The following is a 25721-nucleotide window of genomic DNA, read 5'->3' as shown; positions in this document are numbered from 1 at the left end:
ACTCAAAGTCACATCTGGGAGCATGTGGTGGCTGGGGGCCTGGAAGGAAAGACCCCCAGCAAGAACTGCTGTGCCTTCCTAGCCAGCAGGAAGCCACCGGGGCCCAGAGAGAGCCCTGCTCACCTTCCCAGGCCCGCCCCCTTCCCACCACCCACCCGCCACTCAGGGTGACGCAGCTCTCTTCAGGGCGGGGCCCTGCTTTCTAGGCAAGGCTGAGCTTCTTTCCTCTGATTCTAGACTATCCTGATGTTGGCTGGCGCCTCTTCCTAGAATAGGCCACCGCTCCAGGACAATTGAAGAATTTTTGTAACCATATCCTTGAGTCATTCTGTCCCCCAGTCCTGATCATCCTAGTGCCGGGACTCAAGGCTCTTGGAGGTAGTGGGTGGTTATATAAGTAGAAAGAAGTGCTCTCACCTCATAGGGAGAAAATGTCACATGTGAAGACTTTTGCCCTGGAACTGACACAGTCAGCATTAATTACAGTTGTTAGTACTGTTATTATTGTAATGATGATGATGATTAGAGAGAGAGATCGCTCCAAAGGCAGGCACCAGAGAAATCCGTGCACGTATGTAAGGTTACTTATCAGATGCAGTCTTTGCATTAAAATGAACATTCTTGGCAGAAGACAGTTTTGTAACACGCACCCCTCTGCGTAGCCTTCTTGGGTCACAAGGGACACCCTGCTGCAGAGCCCGTGCGTCTCTGGCTTCGGAGGGGGCCCCACAGCTCAGGAGCAGCTGTGTTGCTGTGGACCGTGAAAGCTGCAGGTAGCAGCACGTCCCCAGAGTCACCCCACACATGCTGAGAAAACCCTACTGTCCTAGAAAATAACTCATCATTCCTAGATAATAGAAAAGAGGGATTTTTTTTAAGCTTAAGACTGATCCTTGTTAAAATGGAGGGGGAAAAATCATCTGAAAACAGTAATTTGAAGTTATTCTTTATTCATTGCCTTGTTTTGAGTGCATTTCAGGTACTTTCCTGAAAGCAATCAACCTTCGGATAAAAAAGGAGGGAAAAAGACTGAGGAATTGGGGGCCTGGAAGTGGTTGAAAGGGGCAGAAAGGGGAGCAACCCCACACTCACTGGTTAGTTGGGTTCAAGGCTGGTAAGCAGAGGCCACACTGGCTTGAAGAAATCTGTGATTTTAGGGCTTTGTGACTCAAAGTGTGGAGGGTGATCCTTCTGGTGAGTTCTGTGGGACACATTGCACTTTCAGCAAAATCTCGCCTTTCACGAACCCTAATTATATGGCCTGGACCCTGAGTTCCGTGGTGCCAGAGAGATGAATGCAGAGGTATTTGAAGACATAGAATGCTGTGCTACACAGAAGTTGTGTTTAACCGATTAGCAGATTAGTTAACAAGGGCACAGACGTGGCTTAGACCATTTATAAAGCGACTATTTTAAGTCCTTAATCCTTAAGTGTATTTCTCAATTGCTTTGATGAGGACTGGTATTTTTTAGTTTGGGTAGCTTAGTTTTGTTTTCCTTATTTGTGTTGAAATGGGGAGAAAGCGTATTTAGTCTCTCATATTCTCTCTTTCTCTCTCTCTCTCTCTCTCTCTCTCTCTCTCTCTCTCACACACACACACACACACACACACACACACACACACACACACATTTTTCTTAATACCCTTCCGAGATCAATGTTTCAAAAACAAACAGTTGCACATGATAGCTGATGGGAAGGCTTTTCATTTTAATCATGAAATTCCCTAGATTTAATGATGTCACACAGATGAAGGGCTATGATTTCCCTTGAAGGAGAATCACCATTTACCATAAGGAGGATTAGAATTTGATGAAAATATAAGGCAGTCAGAATTCACAGGATCACTTTTGAGACTGTTTGGTACTTTTTCTTAGATATATTGAGATCACAGACCTAATCAAACCAAATAAATAAAAGAAGGGGAAAGGTCATGTAAAAAAAAAAAGGAAGGGAGAACAGAGAGGAACCTGGGGAAGAGGGAATGAAAGAAGAAAGAAAAGAGGACTCTAGTCTTGTGTTTTCAGGTTTCTAAAATCAGCTCAACCTGAAACATCTAGAATACCTGAAACTGAATGAAGGAATGCAGATGGTACAAAATGTGTTTTTCCTGCTCCTTTTAATAAAGAAAGGACCATATTAAGTCCTGTGTTAACTCTCTGAAACATAGTAAACATTTTAAAAGTGAATTCTATAACAATTTATATATGTCTATCCCATTTATGTGTATATGGTCTACTGCTCTAGACAGGGAGGGTCAAGTTGAGTAACAAGGTTAAGGAAGAATAATGTCCCAATTATCAGTGTAATTGATCATCTCATCTCCGTTTATCCTCTGTTTTCTAAAATACTGGGCAGCCAATTAATGAACTCTTATTTATTGAACATCTGCTATATTATCTAACCCAGTGCCAGAGACTTTTATATTAAAGAAATAAAAGAGGTGGTGCCTAATCTCCAAGAGTTTACGGTTTGATACATGAGCAACTTAATGAAACCACAGTGAATGCTACAAAATAGAGAGCATTCCAGTCACCCAAAAGGAAGGCAAAATGTGTTCTCAAGTGGTTGAGCTTTAAAAGGGGTGCTTCTATTCAGGTGGAGGTGCCATCTAGTGGCGAAAGAGAATAACTGTGAAGGAAGCCAAACCATCAAGAAGGATACAGCAAAATCTGGATTTTTACATAATCCCACTGTGATTTTTGTCAGTTTTATGAGTCTCCCTGTATCTTAGAAGTCAATTATAAAAGCAAATTATGTGAGTGGGATTGGTACTACTGAGAGTACGGTGGGGGGAAGGCATCAAAATTACAGTAAAAATTTGAAATTAACAAAGGGGTTTTGTAATCTTCACGGGCAGAGTTTGAGGGCAACCTGGTTTTGTTCTTGAATTAAGGCAGCATAGGGCATAATAATATCAAAATATTAATAAGTTTCAATAAAGATGCCTGCATTTTAAATTCTGTGGATCAGATTTAGGATTTCTTTTTATACAAAGAAGTGGGAATAGCAAAAATGATAATTGGCTTATACAGAAAATGTCAATGAAGAAAATATAAAGAGCCATGAGTTGTAAAACAGATATACATCAAAACACCTAGAAGGTGAAAGTGTTGAAGTCTGAGAAGAAAATGGGCTGATTCAGGCAAATTATAGTGAAAGATGATATACTTTCATTGCGTATTGTGATACATTTAATAAGTTGTTTTGTTTTACTTTTTTAGAGGATATTTGGCATCTTTAATTTCAAGACGATCTTTCAGATTAGTACATTATGTGTATTTTTTTAGTTTAATATACCTTCTACATATTTTTGCCTTTTCTGGAATTAGCCTTTTTCTACATCTCTCTTGCAGGAGAGGAGAGTGTGTTTCTTTAAAACCCTGAGTTAGGAGAAACTTGAAATGCTCCTCCTGTGTGTTGCTGTCTCCTGCAAATGACAAAGTTCTGAAATCAGTCTGAGCATACATATGAGAAACGCCTAGGTATTGTCCTGTCTAATCTAGTCTACTTAAAATAATCCCTGCAAGGGGTAGCTCTACAAACTCTCTTTGGAACTTATTTCAACGTTGATTAGACCTCACAATTCAAAAGGTATTCCTTCTACACAATCTGCATGTCTCTCACTGTAATGCAGGGCAGATTTCCTCCTACTGTGTGTGGGTTCCAAGGTCATGAAAGGTAGCCATGGCATTTCGTGGCAGTCAGAGCGGGGTCAGTCCAGGATTGAGCCAGGACAGCCTTCCTATGCATAAGTTAACCCAGCCCGAAACACATCACACAGACAGGATGGAAATTGATTGCCTGTGATCTGGAGAGCTGGGTGTATAGATTTCACATAATCGTGTCATATTTGAGGAGAGCACAAGGCTGAAAGTACTGTTGTTTAAAACCAACAAAGTCTGAGTAAGAATATATTGAAACAGAAGGCATTGAAATCTGAGTTAGAGAATAGTCTGGACATTAGGAAATGCAATTCCAAAGCTGTTATGCACATATAAAAACCAAAATGAGGCGAAGCCAGTGTTACCTAGGAGAGGCCCTGGCCAGGAGGGTGGGTGGAAGGAAAGAAAGCAGACTTTTAAAAGAAGTATGGCTTGTTAGCAAATACATTCTTTGCAAAACAAGTAAGTGGTTATAAAGTACTTAAAACTTTTATCCTCTTTAATAGTTTAAATACTCTAACCTATCTTGTTTACATGATTAATTCACTTAGCAAATCCTTTATTCATGTGGGGAACAAGGAAAAGCCTGCAGCCAGACCTCCTTTGACTCCAGGCAGTGGCTTCTGAATCGGAGCTTACTGCCGTGGCCCCTGGGGGCAGGCGCTTGGCAGGGCCCCTGGGAGGAGCATCAAGCCTCTTGGTCCTCGCTGTAGTTCCTCTCTGCCTCTTGAGGTGGTGGTGGTCCTGACACTGTAGCCAAGAGAATCCTTTCCTTCCTAGCACTCGGGCTCAGGTAGCCCATGTTGAAAAGAGCCTCTGAACCCTTCTCAGCATGAAGAGCAGCTGAAGAGCAGTGAGTAACTGTCATTTTACTTGCAAAGGCACATCTAACCCTGAAGTGCAGACCCAGGTAGTATGACCCACGTGTTTACTCAGGCTAACGCCAAGTTCAGAATTTAACACAGAATTGAACCATTTTTTCACTATATTTTGTTTTCTCTTTTTCTTCCTTCTTCCTCTGCCTCCCGGGGCTGCCTGTGTCTCCGTCTCCCACCACACCTCCTCCTCGATCTGCTTCTTTCCCCACTTTATTATGGACGGGAGACCTCTGTTCTTCTCGTTTCTGAGGTCTAGGAAGGTGAGCCTCTCTACAGCCCCCTCTCCTCTGAAAACAGGCCAGCCCTTCTGCGTGGACTTGTTAAACTGATGGGCGACCCAAGCCGGTTTGTTTGTTCCTGAGAGTGAGTCAGGGGTTCTTAATTAGAAAAGAAAAATAAAAGCATCCTTTATAGAGACAGCACATGAAGCTGTGTTATCGCAGCCCGGCTCTGGGGGCCTCTCTGGGACGCAGGGAAATGAGCAGGGAGGCCCTTCGGTGCCGCAGCAGCCGACCCTGTAAACAGGCTGGGTTCATTAACCGCCCTGTTGGCGTCTGCGTGCCTACACATGAAGGCAAATGACCATTAGCTTTAAGTTGGGGTTTCCTGGCTTTGTGAAGTCTGACAACTTGAATGTTCTTCAATTGTGTTTGGTGTATGCGTATTTCCCAGTTTTTATAGTCTGTTTAAAGAAATGAAGAAGGAGACATTAAATATTTATTTTAGTTGACAAGATAAATGAAGGCTGCTCCTGGGAAGATAGCAGTTGATCCCGACATCTAGGTTTGTTTGTGCACTTCGCGAACATGCCCATTGTGTGCCTTTGAATGGTTGGTACATTAGTTAGATTTAAAATATTTTATTATGAGGCTACTTATCACAAACATTTGCTTTGAACATTTTAATTTAAAGATTCTAATCTTGAAAGAGAATTGAACTTCTTCAGGAAATAGAATCAAATCTTTCACAGAATAACTTCATTTCTGAGTCTCCGTAAAATCCTGGACCTGTCCAGGAAAGGAAGCAGCTTCTCTGGCAAATCTGGGAGCCTGCCCGGCTCCCTGCCCGCAGGGCCTACGCGAACAGTTCTGACTCCCAGGCCAAGCTAGATGGGCCCCGGGCCCGACAGAGCAGGTCTGTCAGGAGGACCAGCACTGTTCCGTCTCCTCGTTCTCCCCCGGTCTTCACCTCGGCTAAGGTGCCACCGGGCACCAGCCCCGGGGACCGGGTGACAGGGAACATGTCCCCTGCTGATGAGCTCAGAGACTCTCTGCTCAAGGCCAAGTGAGGGGACAGATCCTCCTAGTTTGAGACCAGCTGGCTGGTGCAAGTGAGCTACTGGGATCTCGTGGAGAAATCTCCCCTGGGCTGAATCAGCTGAGACCTAAGCTTCTCAGCCCTGCTGGGCTGTCACTCATTTGACAAAGGCATTAATCCCCAGTCTCACCTAGGCCGAGAGCTTGCCTCCTCTCTGCTCACGTCACCACGACACACCTTCCAAAATGACAAAGTGGATCAAATGTCATGCGGGTTTCTGCTGAGGCCTGTGTGTGTGCGTGCGTATGTACATGTGTGTGTGCGTGCACAGCACACACTGAGGCGGTTGATCATGTTCTGGGAGGAGAAGCAGAGAGTTGGTGCCCAGATCCCTGAGCAGTGCTGGGACAGACAGGGCTCTGATTGTACCTTAGGTCCTCAGAGGGAAACAGTCCACGGGTCAGCTGCTCGAGTCTTTAGCCCCTGACTTCCGAGGTTGACGGCCTAGGTAGAATGTGGAAAGACAAAGACATAATCCTCTGTGACGCTGTGTTTACCTGGAAGGACTTCATGAGGAGACAGTGGTGAGGGCTGGAGGAATTGGCGAGGGCTCCGTGGAGAAGGTGAGGCCTCGCGCTGGCCCTGCAACAGCCAGAACTTGGAGGAGAGAGGGGGAAAGAAGGCAGCAAGGCTCTGCAGCAAGAATGAGTGGACCAGCCGCGGGGACGGCGAGGAGAGGGGTCCGCCAGGGCAGCGGGTACAAGACACGCTGAAGGTTTGTTGAAAATCAAATTGCATAGAAGATGGAGACTAGGTTCTGGGGGGACTTGGAAGTGAGGCAGAGTTTATTTACTCCGGATATGGTTGCAAATAGGGAAAGCAGTAGATGCTTAAATCGGGGCGTGGCAGGATGGAGGTAGTATCTTACGGATGACTTACTCCCGTAGATGTGTACAGACCCCTGGAGGAGGGCAGAGACACTGCTCCTGCTTCCCTCCCCCTACTACTAATCTCCAACATAGATGGTAAATGTCGGGGCCTTACGTAAAAGTCCTGCATTCTGAAATAGAGCTTGGGATGAGGAGGAGAGCGTATTTCTAACTTGTGATAGGCCAAATTAATGAGACGATGAGCCCATTAGGAAACACTGTGTGAGATAACAAGGATGATGAAAAATAATATTTAGGTCTGATATGGGGTTGTGGCAGATCTGGTGGTTCTTGGGTAGGTCTGGTTTATTTTAATGAGTCCTACGCAGAGCGAGGAGTCCTTGGAGTGTGAAGTGATTCTTCATGGTTCTCCGTATTTCTCCATGTTTCCTTTCTTCCACCCACTTTTCGTCAAAAACGCCCCTTACAGGATGAAGCAAGGCACATTTAGGACAGCCAGGCCATGTCGTTCCAGAGCTGCAGGTTTGTCGGAGACTATGAGGAGAGGCACGTGTCAATGACTATGATCTTATATTCTTCTCGGTACTGCCTGTCTCCTTCCTTTCCTTGAAATAGGGAGGGATGAGTAGAAGGACCCATGGAAGGCAGACCCTACGTCCAGGAGGAAGTTGAGCTCACCGGACAGGACATGAGGGGAAACAACCAGAAAAGTGAAGCTTTAGGCCCAGCTGGGGTTCTCCTTGACCCAGGTTCCTCCTCATTCTGGGGTTCACACACAGACAAAGGTCATCTCCCTGCTTCTCCCCGCTTGGGGCCACATAATTTTCATTTTCCATTGATAGGACCCCCTACGAGGGTAAGCTTGATCTAGTCATCAGGAGGCCCTGGTTTTCACTCCTGCTCTGTCCCTGGACACATGTGTGGACCTCAGGAAATTGTCTTCCCTCCCTGGATACCTACTCCTTCATCTGCAAAGACTGGGGGAGGGGCCGCGAGAGCCCCCGTCATGGCTGCTGGAGGCTAGGCATGTGTGTGTATTTGGGTTGCAGGGGAGTCCCCCAAGGAACTGCTTTTCCTTCCTCCCCACATGCCTTCAGGAAGGGCAGGAAGAAAGCGTGGAGGTTGGGGGGACCCACAGTTGCAGGTTGGCCACCGTGTGTTTCTTGTTTGCATGCATGGTGTGTCCAGGAAACGTGTTCGTTTGGTTTACCTTCTGGATTCAGCTCCTTGAGCCCTTGCCCATGTTCATATGTTTTTGTTTTGTTTTGTTTTGTTTTTAATTCAGAATCACAGAACTGGTTGGTTACCACCCAGAGGAGCTGCTTGGCCGCTCAGCCTACGAGTTCTACCACGCACTGGACTCAGAGAACATGACCAAAAGCCACCAGAACCGTAAGTTCCTGGTGTGCCCTGTGGGGCTGTGGAACTTGGCTTTGACTGGGGTCTGACTGGTGAGACAGGAGGAAGCCCAGCCACTTCCTTCACAGAGCCACTCTCTTGTGCAGCGGAAAGACTCATAACCTCAGGGTGGTTAGAGAACCAGGGCTGCCACCAGCCTGTTTGACACCTTCACAGGAATTAGAAAAGGGGCCCTTCCTCCAGGAGGACACACCCACGCCATGCAAAACAGCTTGGAGAGTAGCAGGTGGGCTGCATCTCAGCCCCCAGGTGCCATCTCTCCTGAGCACTCTCATGAATGGAGTCGGAGGTCTGCACAATCCCGTGGAACAGCCGTGTAGAGGGTAACACGGGACAACATGTACTCGCCTTGGGTGAGGTGCTTTCGAAACAAGCATGTTCACTGGGAGAAGAGAAGTGAGTGCTAGGGAAGCGCAGGAAAGGAGAGGTGCGGGCACTTGCGCTGTATGCCCTGAAGGACGAGGCGGGTTAGACAGAGGGGAGGTGGTAGGGCACAGCCTTAATCAATGTGTTGAGGCAGGCCATGGTTCCCTGCGAGCGTGCTTGCTGGATCAAGAGAACTCAGTTGGAGGAGGCTGTCCAGGCCGCCAGTGATGGCATTTGGAAACTGCTTTGCAGCTTGAAAGAAACTCAAGTTACAAAAGGATTCTAGAACAGGAGAGTCCAGTAGAACTGTCTGCAGTGGAAATGTTCTACATCTGCGTAGTCCACATGTGATCTATGCAGTACTTGAAATATGTCTAGGGCACTGAGGAGCTGAGTTTATTTTTAATTTAATTTTAATTAAACGTAAATAGCTCTATTTTGGCTTGTGGCAGGGCAGTTCTAGTGCATTCACTTGGCCATATATTGCCAGTTAATGTTTTCCATTTGCATGTGATCCAAAACAATTTTCTTGAGTCAATACAGCCCATCAACATGCAAGGACTCAGTGTTTATAATCCTCATACTTGGTCCACTGAAGGACACAGCAATTGATAGACTTGATTCCTCCCCTGTGGAATCTCATTTCTGAGGGGGAAGGAGGGTTGTGGGCTCCCAGGGATCCAGGCTCCTACCATTAGCCACAGTATCTAGCCTACTGTTAGATACACTACAGGCACTAGATAAGTTATAAACCCAAAGGCATAAAATACATTTGGAAAAGAATGCTTCAAAATAAGTGCCTGCAGTGGCACAGACACAGGTGTCAAGAGGATTACAGGGTTGGAAATGGGTAAGTCTGAGAAGCTTCCCAGTGGCTCTGCTGGTCTTGAGCTCCCAGGATTAGCTGTGGCTTGGAGTGGCAATGCAGAAAATGGAAGTACAGCTGTTTGCCCATTGTCCCTAAATCCACCCATCTATCCCAAGGTTAGGATAGCTGAAGTTCAGAGCAGCTAAAAGATCAGCATATCAGTATCTGAGCACAGTTAATATCCTCTTATAGAGTGAAGTCTTCTCTAGTTGGGTTCTCTGCTGCTTCCCCTGGCTTTTGGTTTTGATCTGACAGTGATACAGGGTCCTTTATGATACTTCACAAAAGTTTCTCATGCTAGCCAGCAACCATGCAAACAAACGACCTAGATGGAGCCCCATTTTGGGACCGAGGGTGGGGGAGGCAGTGTTGTGTGCCCAGCCCACAGGATGGGTGTGGCTGCCCCAACTCTGAACTTGTAGGCTGTGGGTCAAGCCTTCACTGTGGAGTTCCTCGTGCTTCCTGGTCCATGACTGGTCCTAGTCCCAAAGTGCCCTGACACTGGGACTCCGGGCCTAGTCTCTGGCTCAGCTGCCCCCTGCCTCCCTGGGGCTAGGCTTTTGGGTCCTCCATCCTAGAGGTGTAAAATTGGGGGGAAGCCCAGCTGTCCCCTCGGCCAAGGGTGAAGTCAAAGCAGGGGACAAATGTAAATATTTCTGGGCGTTCTTGGACAACAGTGGCATACTGTACTTTCTGGAATGGGAAAGGAAAGGAAAGTACTGTCCAAGGGAACAAAAATGCCGACTTCTCTCAGGCATATAGGAAGTATTCTTTATATACCTCCATAGAAAAGCTTTGACTCATAAAAAAGAGGTGGGATAAAAATTTGTCACACCATTTTTCTGCTGACTCCAGGGAAAATGTGCTTTTTATTTCATCTGTGTATTTACACATTAGGAACCCTTAAAGGTAATTTACAGCCCAAATAGAAATCACAGGCTCCCTTCTTCCCCTGGTGGGACCAAGCAAAGCTGCCCTGGGCTCAGAGGCATGTGCCCAGCCAGCAAGCCCAAATCCAGCAAAGGGCATCTGAGTGGGTTGGAAAGTGGGTTAATAATGGCTAAAACAAAAATCTCTCTCTCTCCCCACCTCTCCTTCTCTCCCCTTCCGCTTCTTTCCCCCTCCCTCCCCTTCTCTCCCTCCCCTTCTCTCCCTCTCCCTCCCTCACTCTTTCCCTTCCTTCCTTTTCCTCTCCCTCTCTCTCTCCCTTCCTCCTCCTTCCCTCTCCCTTCCTCCTCCTTCCCTCTCCCTCTCTCTCTCTCCCTCCCTTTTTCTCCCTCCCTTTCTCTCCCTCCCTTCTCTCCTTCTCCCTTTCTCCCTCTCCCCCTCCCTCTCCCTTTCTCCCTAACCCCCCTCTTGGTTTGTGCAAAGAGAGTTGCACCACAGACCCACACTCATGCTGTGAAATAGCTGGGGGCCCAGGTTTGAGGCTGGTCCATGTTGGCACAGCAGCAGCCCAGATTTTCACACGTATATGTCTTAGCCTGTGAACATTTACCATTGAAATTACTGGAGATGCTCAACCCTCGAACCAGATTCAGATAATTGAAAGCCCTCATTTCCAAATGGATTAGTAATTTATACATTGTTACCCTCAGAGGGGAGGGGCTGGGGGGGGTTGGTTTCTCTTTGTTGTGTAAGGACATTATGTGCTCTTAGGAAAACGAGATTAAAGGTCATAAAAAGCCTATCTACCAAGTAGCAGGCCCCTCACCAAGGCTGGCATTAATGAGCAGATGATTAGAAGGCAGGCGTAATTATATTCTACTGACAGAGCAGGCCCTCGCCTGCAATCGCTAGAAATGCAGTTAAAGCCTTTGCTCGCTGCACTGTTTAATCAAGAGTAAGAGCCCTGAATTTTGTCTGCATTAAGAACCATCTAAATAAGTTAACTCTAGTCACTTGAAATTGTGCAAGAATCATTTCGCTGCAGCAGGGGAGCCTCAGGGGCAGAGAAAAAGTGAAGTCAGGGAGGACAGAAGTAATTTCTTTGGTGGCAGAGTCCATGGTGGTTCAGGACAGGGGCAACAGCAAATTGAGGCTTCCCAGTGAACTGTGGCTCAGAGAGTGCTGAACCAGGAGCCACGAGACGGGGTTTGAGCGAGTCGCTCATGTCCCGGGTGATGTTAAGCAGGTCAGCAATCCTTCTGGCCTCGGTTTCTTCGTGTTCAAAGAAGATGATCTCTGTCTTCTCTGCAGCACAGGATTTTCTGAAAAAGATTAGGATGATACAACCACTTTGAAAAATAATTTGGTAGTTTCTTATAAAGTAAACGTATACTTAGCGTATGACCCAGCCATCACACTCCTAGCTACACCCACGAGAAATGAATAGTATGTCCATACAAAGGTGTGCACACAATTGTTTATAGCAACTATATTCATATAAGCACCAAACACTGAAAACAGTTCAAACATCTGTTGACAGGTGAATGAACTAATTATGGTACATACGTACAGTGAAATACTCATAGTACTCAGCCATGAAAAGGAACAAACCACAAAAACCTGCAACAACATGAGGAATCAGGAAAACATGCTGCGTGAAAAACAAACCAACCATGCCAGACACGAAAGAGTATGCATACACTTGTATTATTCCACTTCTATGCAAGAGAAGAGAGCGTTTCAGTATTTAGAGACAGAAAACACATCCGAGGTTGCCTGAGACCAGGGGTGGGAATGGAGATGGACTTTCAAGAGGCACAAGGATTTTTTTTTTTTTTTTGATGGGGAGGGGGTGATGGAAAAATCACCATACCTTTGATCATGGTGTTAGTTAGAAGGGTTTATGCATTTGTCAAAACTCATTGAACTGTATGCGTAAATGGGTGCATTTATTAATTAAATTGAGGTAAATTAAACCTCACTCAAGTTGACTTTAAACAAAAGCAAGCTTAGACTAGGAGTCTTTAATTTGGACTGTAATCCTGTCTACTGTTTCCACCGAGGGGGCCTTTCAGGAACTCACTCAATAGTTCCCAGCCCCGGTTTCTGCAGATGTAAGACAGGAACGGTAGTAGGTACCTCATGGTGCCACTGCATCCTAAATGAGGTGAGGACAAGACTTGGTGGCGCTGCATGTGCCAGGCATTGTTGTAATTGCTTTGCAGAATTTATCTTAGACGTTTTTGAATGCTGCAAAGCACGGTACACATGTAAGCTATGGTATTTCCTGCACTTTGGAGGTGCTTGTTAAACTTTTGAAGAAGGTAATTTCTGCCCAAACTTAAATGTAAAGGATGACAAGCAGCATTAGTATGGGACTAAGCTGCATTTCTCAGCCACACAGCGGAGGTGAATGGGGAGGTGGCCCTGCGGATGTTCTCCCACAGGGCCCTTCACAACACTGTTTACAGACATGTCCTGTAGATACAGACATGTCCTGTAGATGTATCAGAGCCTGGGTGCGATCCGTATTAGTAACTTTGGAAAAGCGGTGGCTTTTCCTATATAGTATTTGTCAGTGACATTCGGTCCACATTCTTGTACCTGATAGGGTAGATTTGTCCCTCAGTACAAACAGTTGTGGTGTACTTCGTAGCTAATAATGATGATTATTACCATTACTATTATTTTTATTGATGCCCATTTTGCAGGGGAGGGAACCAAAACCAGGAGAGTGTTCCTTTCCCAGAGTTCCCAGGCTAGCAAGGTGTTCCAGCCCTCTGTGACTCGGGGCTTTCTGAACTGGGATTCTGAAGAATGAATTTCCAAGGGATAGAAGTAACTGGGCAGTTCAGAAAACTCCCAGAGATCTCCAACAGGAGTAGACTCTCCTTTAAAGGGTTTTGCTGCTTCCTTTTCAGGGGGAGCAGATAGAGCACTCTGGACTGAGGAGGAGGAGGACAGTCCGGGATGTGAGACCCCTTCCTCAATGTCTTACACACACAGGTGTTAAGTGAACATTTAGAACAACTGGGGTTGGAAACAAGTCAGAAGCAGGCAGCCCCGCTGGGCAGCCGGGAGGAGGAACAGGAAGGACTTACCGTGGTTTTAGAAGAGGCCGAGTGCAGGCTGCTGGGAGCCCAGCCTTCTTCATCCCCAGCCTCGTCCCTCTGCCTTCGCTACAGGCCACAAACCTGCCGTGGCCCTGTGGTGGCAGGCCCGGCAGATGGCCTGGAACAATCGAGAGTATCATTTTTAAAAAAGACTTCATATATTCACAAGCTGAGTAATGTGGCAGGTCCGCTCTAAAGGGCTGCCCTGCAGACAAGCCTTCCCCATGCTGTGCCCACCTTGACCCGGAGTGCTTGGCGGAGGAGGGTGCCCTGTTGCCCCTGTGGAGCCTCCTGTCTTTGACAGAGGGGGGTGGATAGGACAGAGCTAGTCAGTGAGGTGAGTGGTAAGAGGACTCATCAAGGGACTGGCAATGGGACACGTGCTCACCTACAACCTTGGGCAAGTCACTTAACCCCTCCGGCTCTTCTTTCCCTGTATTTAACATGAGGAGCTGGGTGAGATGATCTATGAGCTCCGGTCTTTGTGGTCTGGTGCCTAGTCCCGTCCATTCCCCCTCAGACTGCCCTCCCGTGGGGTCTGCACTCCCCCGCCTCCCTGACCGCCGGCTCCCTTTCTCCTCCCGCAGTGTGCACCAAGGGTCAGGTGGTGAGCGGCCAGTACCGGATGCTGGCCAAGCACGGGGGCTACGTGTGGCTGGAGACGCAGGGGACAGTCATCTACAACCCTCGCAACCTGCAGCCCCAGTGCATCATGTGTGTGAACTATGTCCTGAGGTGAGTGTGTGAGGGCCGGTGGGGGCCGGGGTGTGGGGGATGGGGTGTGGGGGACGGGGTGTGGGGGATGGGGTGTGTGGGGTGCCTGAGCTCCCCAGACTGAGAGTGGCAGGCCCAAGGAACGCCCAGCCTGTCTCAAGCCGCTTTGTGAGCTCTTGGCGGTGCTGATCCTTATGGCCCAGAGTTCCGTGGGTGTCTTGGGAACAGTGAGACACTTGGGATTTCCCCTTTCCCTAGTCTACCACCTATGTCATGCCTCTGGCTCACATGGGGAGGCAGATAGAACAAAGTTGTCATTTAGTAAGTATTTTTTGAATGGGGAAAACATTCATGTGTTTTGAGAAAAGAAGATGTAACCCCTCCACTCTGTTGTACTTGGGAAGGAAGCTGGATAAAGTCATTGCTAGAGTGAAACAAACAAAAACCTTCACACCCGTGCACCTCACACAGCATCCAAAACAGATTCATAGTCCAAAAGCACTTTCCACGTGGCTACCTCAACTCCAAACTTCCGCTGTGTGGTTCTTTACAAGAGGATGGCACAGGGTATCCATCCATACCCATGTGCTCCGCTAAGAGGCGTAGCCATCAGGGTTTCCCTGTCTGGGGAGCAAAAGGATTTTGCTAGAAAATGTGGAAGGTCTAAAGCACCCTCTTGTCCCATCAGTGAGATCGAGAAGAATGACGTGGTGTTCTCCATGGACCAGACTGAATCCTTGTTCAAGCCGCACCTGATGGCCATGAACAGCATTTTTGACAACAGTAGCGAGGTGGCTGTGTCTGACAAGAATCACTTCCTGTTCACCAAGCTGAAGGAGGAGCCAGAGGAGCTGGCCCAGCTGGCCCCCACTGCGGGAGATGCCATCATTTCTCTGGATTTTGGTGGGTGCTGAGCTGGGGGGAGGGTCTTTGAACCTTCTTGGGATGGGGGAGGTATTTACCATAACAGGCCTCCCTGGCTACAGCTTTTCCTTCACCAGAGATATTCGTTTCTTCCCTAAGTCTCATGAATCATCAGTTAGTGACCAGATTCTGGGCGCAAAAGAACAGTACACACACCTAGCACAGAGTAAGACTGCTAAGTCTGACCTCAGCAGGTTCTGAGCCGGGAGGGGTGATGGAGGACTCCCTCCTGAGCGGTCACAGCTCCACCACAGGGTAGGAGTCGGAGAGGAGAGGAGAGGACCGCAGGACATCTGCTCTGAGGCCCCTGGCCCGACTTCACAGGGCAGGCAGCTCTCGCCTAGGACTGGAAGGACAGATTGCTTTTTAGGCAGAGGGCTAAACTGAAATAATGTCGGGAGAAATGATTCCAGAAACATGGATGAGGAAAAGATTCAGGCCCAGATTGAGCCCTTATAGGCACTACTTCTTTAAAATGTGTCCCAGTCCTACAGGGACGTGGGGTCTTGTGGCCACAGAGGGAGTGTTAGGTCCCTCCCCGCTGCCATGCTGGAGGCACCCTGCTGTGCCCCTGGGGCCCCCCTCTCCCCTGTGTGTGGCCCACAGCCTTGTCCTGGCGGCTGAGGAAGGAGGTGTCGCTCCTGTGCTTGCCCTGGGTGGCCTCGCCCCGTTAGAGGTGTTCCTGAGAGGCCGCGTGAGCAGAGCAGCTTCAGAGAGTCCTGGTGGACAGTCCTGGGTCCTGGGACGGGAAGTCTCGCAGCTCCCGTTCTGTGGGAATGCGGGGCAAGCTGCCCGGCTCTCCTCTCGCAGCCTCATCTACATTCCGGGTCGCTCGTCAAGGCCGAGCGGCTCCTTCTCCGTGAAGTCTCTGAAAAGGAAAAGCTCTAGGAGGCTGTCCTCTGAAAAGGGAGTCTGTACATTGACTCAAAGCCCCCGTTAAAGGCCGCTCTGTCCCAGCAAGCCTCAGAGCACTGAGGGCCTCGCCCCAGGCATGGTTTCCAGACCCCGTAGGGATCTCCTTGTGCATCTCTTGATCTTCTCTGCACTGGGGTTGAGCCCAGTGGTTGTGGGTGTTAACCGAGCCAGACCCTCGTCTCCACAGGAAACCAGAACTTCGAGGAGTCATCAGCCTACGGCGAGACCATCCTGCACCCCAGCCAGCTGTGGGCTGAGGAGCTGAGGAGCCATGGTGCCCAGAGTGAGGTCGGAAGCCTGCCAGCCTTCACCATGCCCCAGGCAGCTGCCCCAGGGGACACCAGCCCCAGTGCCACCAGCAGCAGCAGCTGCTCCACGGTGAGCCCTGAGTGAGGCCATGGAGGGGGTGGGCTCCTCTGGCCACTGGATAGCTGAACAGTCTGGACAGAAGTCCTGCCCCCTCCTACTCAGGTTATCCAAGCCTCCCCTAGAGAGGTGGCAGCACTTACCTGACAGGTATTCAAGCTGCGTACCTGCAGTCACTGTCCAGCCCCATCTAAATGACAAGTTCTTTGAAGACAGGGGCTGAGGTGCACACAGTTTTGAGCCCCTAGCTCCATCCCTGCTCAGGGATGCTGAGCTGTACAGCTCCCCAGACCCCATGCTGGCCACAGCCTTCATCCCATTTGCTCCTCAAGAAAGGCTTCTTTTACGAGGAGACTGAGTTGCAGAGAGGCTGATAAACTGACTTAATCCATACAGCTCATAGGGAGCGGACCTTCTACAAGTACTTGTTGGGTGGATTGAAGTTGATCTCTGGGCCCAAAAGTGTATTTCTTCTTCCACCTGGGACTGAGGGGAGACCAGTGTCACACCCTTGACACAGTCACTCTCCTTCCTGGCCCCCAGCCCAGCAGCCCTGAAGATTATTACACAACTCTGAGTGATGATCTGAAGATTGAAGTGATTGAGAAGCTCTTTGCCATGGATACGGAGGCGAAGGACCAGTGTAACACCCAGGTAGGCGGCACAGAGATCAGGGTGGTTGGTGTGCCATGCGGATGGAGGCTCCCATCGGTCTTGCGGCCTCACTTCTTTGTGACAGCAGTGGAGGTGCTTGGCCAAGGCCCTGGTCCCTAACTGGGCGAGGGTGCAGGGAAGTCGTGGCGGTCCCTGCTCCTACTGCCCTCTGCTCTCCCTGTGTCAGTCCCAGCTCTTCCCCTTTAACTCACCTGGTTTATCTCCTACTCCCTGGCCCTGCTTCCTTAGAGCACGTGAAAACCGGAACTCCAACTGAAACTTTCTTTAAGGAAGCCCGACATTTAAAAAGTACTTCTAGATCTAGAAGACATTTATAAGCACAGGGGATAATTACTCCCTTCACAAACTTATTTTGTTTTGAATGCATTTAAAAATGCATCTGATTCATAACTTTTTCATTTACACATATAATTTTCCAGGAAAGCATTTATGACACAAGGCCAAATGCTCTTGCAAAAACTGTGTAAACAGGGCTGATGGGTGCATATTTCACGAAACTCAAAGGAAAATCATCAATTCCCGTCTGTCCTAGTCTGGGTTATTCGTTCAGATTTCCTCCTTGCTCCCCAGCTTGTATCTTTATCCTGCCTGGCATGAGTTCCAGCTATTCCGCCAAACTTCACACCTGGCCCTCCCTTCTCTCTCCTCTGAACTCCGATAGGATTTATTACTGAGTGCCTCATCCTGTCTGCTTCTGTCTTGAACCATTTGGTTTAGTTGTAATCATCAATACATTAAGCGGCATCCCCCCAGTGAGGGCGTCAATCTCAGAAGGTAGAAACTTCTTTCTGCATCTGTGTGTCAGTATTCCCTGTGCTGCCCAGGACACTGGGAACCTGAGGCGCCATCTCTGAGGACTTGCTGGTTGGAATGAAAGTCCCTCCTGGGGCCAGCTGCCTCTCTGTGAGCAAGCCACAGGTGTACCTTGCCACGGACCACATGTCTAGGCCGGTGCTGAGACCCATGAGGAAGAGGAAGACGGAGCAGCCCTAGGCTCTCTGGAGCCATTGTGTGTACCACAGTCCTAAATGTCCCATGAGGACAGGGATGGGACAGTGGCTGTGGCCCAGACTAGGCAGGGATGGGTGTGTGGCAGAGGCGGAGCTTGCCCAGGCCTGCTCAGACACGGCAGGTGTAGGCAGGTGGAGTGGAGAGAGGAGAGCATTTTGGGTTGGGTGGCAGCATTGACTGACGCCAGTGTGGTGTTCGGAGGGGCGTCCGAGTGGAGTGTGGAGATGTGTGGCCCAGGCTGAAGGGGGAAGGACTGCTTGGGAAGACCAGAAGAGGGGTCCGAGTTTCTCTCTGATGGGCCGCAGTGAGCCCGTAAAGGCCTTGGAGCAGGGGCGTGCCCGTCATTGCACCTGGGATGAAGGACTCCGGCAGGGGGAGGCAGGGCGGGAGTGAGGGGCTGAGATGGAAGAGTATGTGAGGCGGTGCCAACCACTGAACCTCTTTGCCTTTGCTCTGTGTCTTCTCAGACGGACTTCAATGACCTGGACTTGGAGACGCTGGCGCCCTACATCCCCATGGATGGGGAGGACTTCCAGCTGAGCCCCATCTGCCCGGAGGAGAGCCTGCTGCCGGAGAACCCTCCGTTCACCCCCCAGCAGTGCTTCAGCACCATGACGAACATCTTCCAGCCGCTGGAGCCTGTGGCTCCCCACGACCCCTTCCTCCTGGACAAGTATCAGCAGCAGCTGCAAAGCAAGAAGATAGAGCCTGAGCACCAGCCCCTGTCCTCCATCTTTTTTGATGGCGGGAGCAAGGTGTCCCTGCCATCGTGCTGCGGCCAGGCCAGCACCCCCCTCTCTTCTTTGGGGGGCAGATTTGACACACAGTGGCCCCCTGATCCACCATTACATTTCAGGCCCACCAAGTGCCCTGTGGGAGAGCAGCGTGGCGAGGCCTTGGGGGCATCACCGCTGGGGTCTCCTGTCACCTCGCCCCATCTCTCCATGCTCCAGAAGCGGTGAGTGGCACTGCCCTTGGCTGCTTCAGCAAAAGCTGTGCTGAAAAGGCAGGGAGCAGATGGGCACCCGCTGGGGGAGAGGGGACCTGGGGCCCAGGAGGACTCCCTGCTCTGTCACCAACTCCAGCTCCACCAGTCAGCTCTTCTCAGAACTGGAACTGCGAGAGCTTAGGCCGGGAGGGGTCACCCGAGGTCTGAGGCCTTGAGTTGGAGGGACCAGGAGCTTGAGGACAGGAAAAGGGAGAGAAGTAGCTTGTTCAGGCCTTGAATGTCAATGTCTTCTTAACCGGAGCACCCCTTATAGTACCTTTTATAATCTCGAGTTCACTATCTGAGCCACAGAACACAAAGTTATCTGTGTGGTGATTTCCTCAGTTCCCTAGGAACCCTGGCTGGGGAAAGAGAAAAGGGGCCCCTGCCTGTTGGCAGCCCAGCGGAGCCCTCCCTACACTGCCCTCCCCCACCCTCCCCTCCCCTGGCTGCCCTCCCCCGTGCTCCCCTCCCCCGTGCTCCCCTCCCCCATCCTCCCCTCCCCCATGCTCCTCCCCATCCTCCCCTCCCCCATGCTCCTCCCCATCCTCCCCCATCCTCCCCTCCCTCATGCTCCTCCCCATCCTCCCCATGCTCCTCCCCATTCTCCCCCATGCTCCTCCCCATCCTCCCCCATCCTCCCCTCCCCCATGCTCCTCCCCATCCTCCCCCATGCTCCTCCCCATCCTCCCCCATGCTCCCCTCCCCCATGCTCCTCCCCATTCTCCCCCATCCTCCCCTCCCCCATGCTCCTCCCCATCCTCCCCCATGCTCCCCTCCCCTGGCTGCCCTCCCCCATGTTCCTCCCCATCTTCCCCCATGCTCTTCCCCATGCTCCCCTCCCCCGGCTCCTCCAGCACTCCCAGCAAGCTCCATTGCAGCCAGCTGGGATCTCACTGGGCGGAGGCACAACAGTTGGTTTATGACCTCCAGCTCCCAGGGCCCATTGGGTACACTGCCCTGGGGCACATGCCCTGGACAGAGCAGCTTCACCAGTCCTCAGTGGGCGCATTGCAGGCAGGGCGAGATAGGGCAGAAGAAACCCTCCTACAGACTGATGTCGCCTAGCTGGGCAGGCGGGCACATGTGGAGGGAAGTGCAGTGATTTGAACCAAGCTCAGGCCCTGATGCCCACAGCCTTCCTCTAAGACTCGTCCCTCTGGGTCTTAGAGCCACCACGGTCATAAGGATTAGCCCTGCAAGGGCCCTGTGAAGGCTGAGTCTAGGTGAAAGCCCTTGGGGCCCGGGGCTGCAGACCCCTCACCGCCCCTCTCGGGCTTGGCAGGTCTGCAAAGGGCTTCAGGCCTCAGGGCCCGGACGCAATGAGCCCCGCCATGGTCGCCCTCTCCAACAAGCTGAAGCTGAAGCGACAGCTGGAGTATGAGGAGCAAGCCTTCCAGGACATGAGTGGGGTGAGCCACCTCCTGACCGGCGCCACCGTGGGTCTCTTCCACAGCCCATGGGGCGGGCGGGGCAGGGAACTGGAGCTGAGAACAGAGGAGGAGACTGGCAAGAGGCTCCCATACTCTGTGAGGCTCGGGTGTGCCTCTCAGAGAGAGGGAGCACCCACCCACTTCTGGGCATAGCTGCATCAACCCCACCCCCCACGGCCCGACTCAGTCTGAGGACCTGGTTCTCTGGCCCTCTCCCTCTACATCCGCTCCTCCCACACCCAGGGGGACCCACCAGGCAGCCACCCTTCCCATCTGATGTGGAAAAGGATGAAGAGTCTCAGGGGCTGCACGAACTGCCCTCCGATGCCCGACAGGCAGCTGAGCGCAAACATCCCCAGCGGTGAGCAGCAGGCCCGGCCCCCCTGGGGTTGGGGGGTGCAGGTGGCAGGGCCGGGGGCTCAGGGGCCCATCTCGGTTCTCCCACTGACTCACCACCCGCCTTACTACCCACTCACCTTCCCCTTTCCACTCTGGCTCAGATGACACCGTCAGAGGCCTCTGGGCTTTGAGGCCTCGAGCTCACTCTAGTTCTCGTGGTTCCAAGCACCTTTAGTGAAGGGAGGGAGGACACTGGGGACTTGATGGTCTCTCCCCTCCCTCAAGTCATCACTGCCCTCACTCTCTGACATTGATCTCTCAGAGGAGTTCACTCAAAATTCCATGAGGGGACCAAGTCAGCCTCTCAGACACCTGCCACCACCACAGCCACCATCTACCATGAGCCCTGAGGGGGATGCCAAGAGCAGGTTCCCCTTGCCATGCTGTGCATTTCAGTACCAGGACTACAGTCTGCCGTCAGCTCAGAAGGCGACAGGTGGGTACACACAGGGCCTGGAGCCTCCATGCCAGGGTCTAACGTGTGTGGGGCAAGGCCAGGAGACGGGCATCACAAGGCAGCGCGTCTCAGCTCAGTATGGGGGTGAGCCTGCTGCCACGAAAGGCCACTGCCTTAAGAGGGACGATGAGCCCTCCTTCTCAGAAGTGTCGCAGCAGGCTCTAGAAGGACATCTGTCTACAGGGCTTTAGAAGGAACCTTCCACCAATCAGGGAACAGCCCAGGATCTTTCAATCCAGAGTCTTCAAGCCTGTGTCTTACTCAGTTTGTTATCGAATCGCCTAATGCCCCATTGGCCTACTGGGGCATCACTGTGAGCTCAGGTGGGAGAGGAGCTGAGGACACATGTGGATCATATACTAGTGGGGGGGACAGTGGCTGGAAAGCTCTGGGGGAGGGAGCCCTACTGGACCTTCGGCAGGGTTAGCCACCTGATGCCCTCGGTTACCGTCTTGCAAAGCACAGATGTTGTCACCAAAGGTTGCTAACTTACCACATAGTTCGAGGTTATGGTGAAACATCCCAGACCCCTGCCCTAAAAGAGGGCAGCTTCCTCAGCAATGCAGTTTGGGCCAGTTGCTGTCCAGTGCTTCTGAATCCAGGCTTTAGAGCCACCGGACGGCCCTGGCTTAAATTCCAGCCGTACCGACCAGTGGGTGGACACAGCAAGCCACACCTTCAAATGAGAGGTTTGCATTCAGAGTGTTGAGTTCTAGTGTATTTTGTGTTCAGTAAATAATAACCAGCATTATTGTTCCTGCTGTGAACCCACAAGTTTCCTTGAACCTTAGAAATCAAGGGGAATTATTTCTGAGAGTATGGAAGAGAATGGGGCATTAGAAAGGGATAAAGGGGAAGTACCCATCGCCCCTGCGGAGGCTTCAGAGAGGCGGGAGACCCTCGAGTGGGGGAGGCAGGCATGGACTGTGGAAAGGGGGCACTGCACAAAAGCCAAGGGAAGGGAGAGGGGGAACCTGTAGAAAGGGACCCCACAAAGGGCTTCTAGGCAGTCCTCCGGGTACCTGGGCCTCCCGGGGAAGTGGGGTTTGGGTACTGTGAGATCCCCCTTTGCCCTTCCACGCACATGTGCATATACACGTTTGTGTGTGTACATATTCATGCACACGAGCAATGGCACATATGCATGTAAATGTGTGCTGTGTGTGCACTTAGCAGCGGGTTCAGAATTCCCTCTTTCCACTCGCCCTTCCCTCTCTGCTGCCAGAGCACACAGACACGGTCCTGGGCTCAGACTCATATCTCCTCCTTCAAGGCCGAGAAGCCTTCATGGGGGCTTCATCCCCACAACCCCACCCCTAAAACCTCTCGCTGCTGTCTGTACCACGCATTTCCGCTCTTCCTTGGGGCTCAGCACTCCACCCGGCCAGATGGGTTCAGAGGCAGGCACATTCTCTGCCGAGTCCACCCTCTGAGCATGGAGTAGGTCACTCAGGCAAGGTGACGATGAAGACACAGTGAAGTTAGGCCCCCTCCCCAAGTCACGAAAACTGGAAACACGTCTACCTCTCCGCATGTGCCCTTCGCGTCCCTGCTAGCCTCACAGGGAATAGAACCTTTCCAGATGGGTTAGGTTTTGAAAGAGGGCACCAACCACTCTTTCAGGTACGGCGAGCCGGCTGCTCGGGCCCTCCTTCGAGCCCTACCTGCTGCCCGAACTGACCAGATACGACTGTGAGGTGAACGTCCCTGTCCCAGGAAGCTCCACGCTCCTGCAAGGAAGGGACCTTCTCAGGGCCCTGGACCAGGCCACCTGAACCGGAGCCTGCCCCGGGGCGGGCGTCCCGGCCGTACCCTCCGCCAGCTTCACTCTCTACGTCTATTTTTGCAAAACTAGGTATTTCTAACACCAACACACTTTTTACAAGATGTACTTACCTGGCCAACTGGCCCAGGTTACCAAGTAATGGCCTTTTTTCTGAAGATGCTCACTTTATTATGCATATTTTTAAAATACACAATTGTGTTACCTGCTGTGTTTTCCTCTGTCAATGAAATTGTTCTTAAATTTTTGTAAGATTTTCCTCCCCACTTCAATGACTTCTAATTTATATTCTTCGTAGGCCTCTCTCTCATGCGCACCCTATATTCACACTAACGAGTCCGGTGCATGTTTGCTCTGCTGTAGGGAAAGCTTTGGCTTCATTTAACTAAAAAGGTTGTGTTGTTGTTGCCAAAGAGAAACAAAATGATTTTGCTTTCCAAGCTTGATTTGTGGCCTCGCCCTGGCAAAGCCTCTCTCCTTTCTTTTTAAAAATTAATCACCATATTGTAAATTACAGTTTTTTGGGTTTTTTTTTTTTGGTAAGCCAACTCTTCGGTCTAATAATGTTGATGACTTTTTGGGAAAGAAAAAGAAATGTGAAGGGCGAACTCCACTGAACGTGGTTCCCTGTGAGAGCCACGCGTGCAGCTTCTCCCGAGCTGTTTGGTGTTTCCCACCCCCGCAGTCAGTGGATTTCTTTTTTTTAATTATTATTATTCAAAAATCATTACTGAGTTGTTTTTTTTAAATTTATATCTGGGTTAAGTGTTTTATCATATATATGGGTACTTTGTAATATCTAAACACTTAGAAACGGAAATGGAATCCTCTCACAAAATCATTTAAAAATCTTTTTTGTTAAGCTGTTGGTTTTTCCCCCTGCGGACACTGCAGAACTGTACAGTACTGCACGGGCCTGTCCCAGCACCGCTCAAGGTTCCTTTCTGTTGGCTTTGGCTTTGGGGGGTATGCTGTTGCGTGACAAACAATCTGAGAGTGGAATCATTAAGTGGGAGCGTTGCGAGCTGTCTTCTCCTCGTGTTCTGTATGTATTGTGTATGTATGTATATATTATTATTGCTGCCAAGGGGGGTCTGATGGCACATCGTGGGGTACAGGAGTGGGGTGGGGCGAGTCTAAGGGAGAGGAAGTGCTTTAACTTTTCTTAAGGTTTTGTTGCTAGCCCTTCAAGTGCACTGAGCTATGGGACTCTAAATGGCTTTGGCGTGACACATTTGGATATTTTCAGAACTACCATAAGATGGTTTAGATGGGAATCCACGAGAGAAAGGAAGGATTCAGAAATGGATCAGTGAGCCAGTCCATGTCTTCCCAGCTCACCACCTCGGAGCACGTGGCACTGGACTGAGAGAGGGTGCAGAAAGTGGGGGCAGCTAGTCCTGACCAGCCCCATCCTGGTGCCCGTTCCACAGCCTGCCCTCGGCTCGCCCTGATCGGCCGAGCGAGGCACAGTGTCCCCCGCCGGCAAGCAGCAGGCGGACCTCAGGGACAGCCCCAGCCTCAGCCCTCCCCCAGGTCTGTTTGTAACTTGAAGTGACTTGTATAGGTAGGAAGCACTGGAAATGGAGTGTTCTCAGAGCACTTTAACTCACTGGGTAAGAGGGACGATACCTTTGGTTTTTAAACACCAATCACGTAGAACTTCTCTGTCCTGGGTACAATGAAGCAGTTTCTAGAAACACACACTTAAGGCACAACAGGCCAAGAATTGGGTAAGCCTGGATGGGCCCGTTGCCAAAAACAAAACAAAATTTAAATTTCAAAAGAAATCTAAGCTATACGAGAAAAATTGCCTGTTCACTGTGTTGCCCAGGTCATGCTTCAGCACCACAGCTTTGTTCCTCACACGGCGACAGGGCTTGAAGGGTTTCTGCCGGGACGCACGGTGTTCGATTCCCCTGCACCATGGGTATCTACCCTTGCGGTTTTACTAAACACTCTGAAAACTATCCCCAGCTTCAATATTAACTTTACGTGTCAGTGTAACAATTACATGTACATTACTATTTTGTTGAATTCCTACTGACAACATTATTACTGTATGGGAGCTTAACTTTATAAGGAAATGTATTTTGACACTGATATCTTATTAAAGTATTCTGATCCTTCCACTGGTGGTCCTTGTGTCCTGCGATTTATTGCGGTTACCCTGACATAAATAAAGGATTTCTTAAACGTGGGCACTGATCTTTGTGAGACAACAGAGGCCGGCTGACAGGAAGGTGGGCGAAGGCAGAAAGAGTGTCGTTAACACCCGGAAGCTGCCCGAGACTGGACAGCCATGTTGCGTGGTCATGTTTCCCTCTGCCACAGGGCCCTTTGTGTAGCCAGTGGGAGAACCAAGGGAAAAAGCCATGGCCTGGGCTCCGGCGGTCAGAAGGGACTTAGTTTGACGGTGGCAGGGCTCACGTGGGGACTTCCTAGTGGGAAGAGCCAAGAAAAATACCTCAGCCAGAGGCAGACAGAGCTCAGTGAAAACCCCAAAGTGGACATGGGCTTCATGGGTTTCCTAATTCAAATTTTACTTTTCCAAATCATGTTTATGTACAGACGGCTCTCCCCATGGTGTGAGTGAGGGTTGGGGGCAGACCCAGCAGCCGCCTCTGCTCCTATCTGTCAGCCCTGGAACCAGCCGTTCCAGCATCCTGCACGTTGTTCGCCTAACGGTTCAGTCCACACAGCGTGGCCTC

General features: G+C 50.4%; 1 protein-coding gene and 1 long non-coding RNA gene across 3 annotated transcripts in view; one reads left to right on the top strand and one right to left on the bottom strand.

Moving 5' to 3' along the window:
* Positions 1 to 25142, top strand: part of EPAS1 (endothelial PAS domain protein 1) — an 85779-nt gene extending 60637 nt beyond the window's left edge. Inside the window, exons 7-16 of the mRNA XM_066378348.1 lie at positions 7977 to 8083; positions 13933 to 14080; positions 14748 to 14962; positions 16086 to 16276; positions 16808 to 16918; positions 18418 to 18908; positions 20224 to 20350; positions 20615 to 20732; positions 21033 to 21206; positions 22851 to 25142. Coding sequence (XP_066234445.1) covers positions 7977 to 8083; positions 13933 to 14080; positions 14748 to 14962; positions 16086 to 16276; positions 16808 to 16918; positions 18418 to 18908; positions 20224 to 20350; positions 20615 to 20732; positions 21033 to 21206; positions 22851 to 23002 — 1834 coding nt within the window. The 3' untranslated portion in view covers positions 23003 to 25142. The remainder of the gene's footprint in view (positions 1 to 7976; positions 8084 to 13932; positions 14081 to 14747; positions 14963 to 16085; positions 16277 to 16807; positions 16919 to 18417; positions 18909 to 20223; positions 20351 to 20614; positions 20733 to 21032; positions 21207 to 22850) is intronic.
* LOC136400930 (uncharacterized) overlaps positions 10718 to 25721 on the bottom strand; it is a 93225-nt gene continuing 78221 nt past the window's right edge. For both annotated transcript variants that reach the window (XR_010750432.1, XR_010750433.1), the window contains exon 3: positions 10718 to 11554. This is a non-coding gene — a long non-coding RNA (uncharacterized lncRNA). The remainder of the gene's footprint in view (positions 11555 to 25721) is intronic.

The sequence above is a fragment of the Saccopteryx leptura genome, chromosome 3, assembly GCF_036850995.1.
Source record: "Saccopteryx leptura isolate mSacLep1 chromosome 3, mSacLep1_pri_phased_curated, whole genome shotgun sequence".
Classification (NCBI taxonomy): Eukaryota; Metazoa; Chordata; class Mammalia; order Chiroptera; family Emballonuridae; genus Saccopteryx; species Saccopteryx leptura.
The sequence above is the reverse complement of the archived record's forward strand: the minus strand, read 5'-3'. Positions and strand labels throughout refer to the sequence as shown.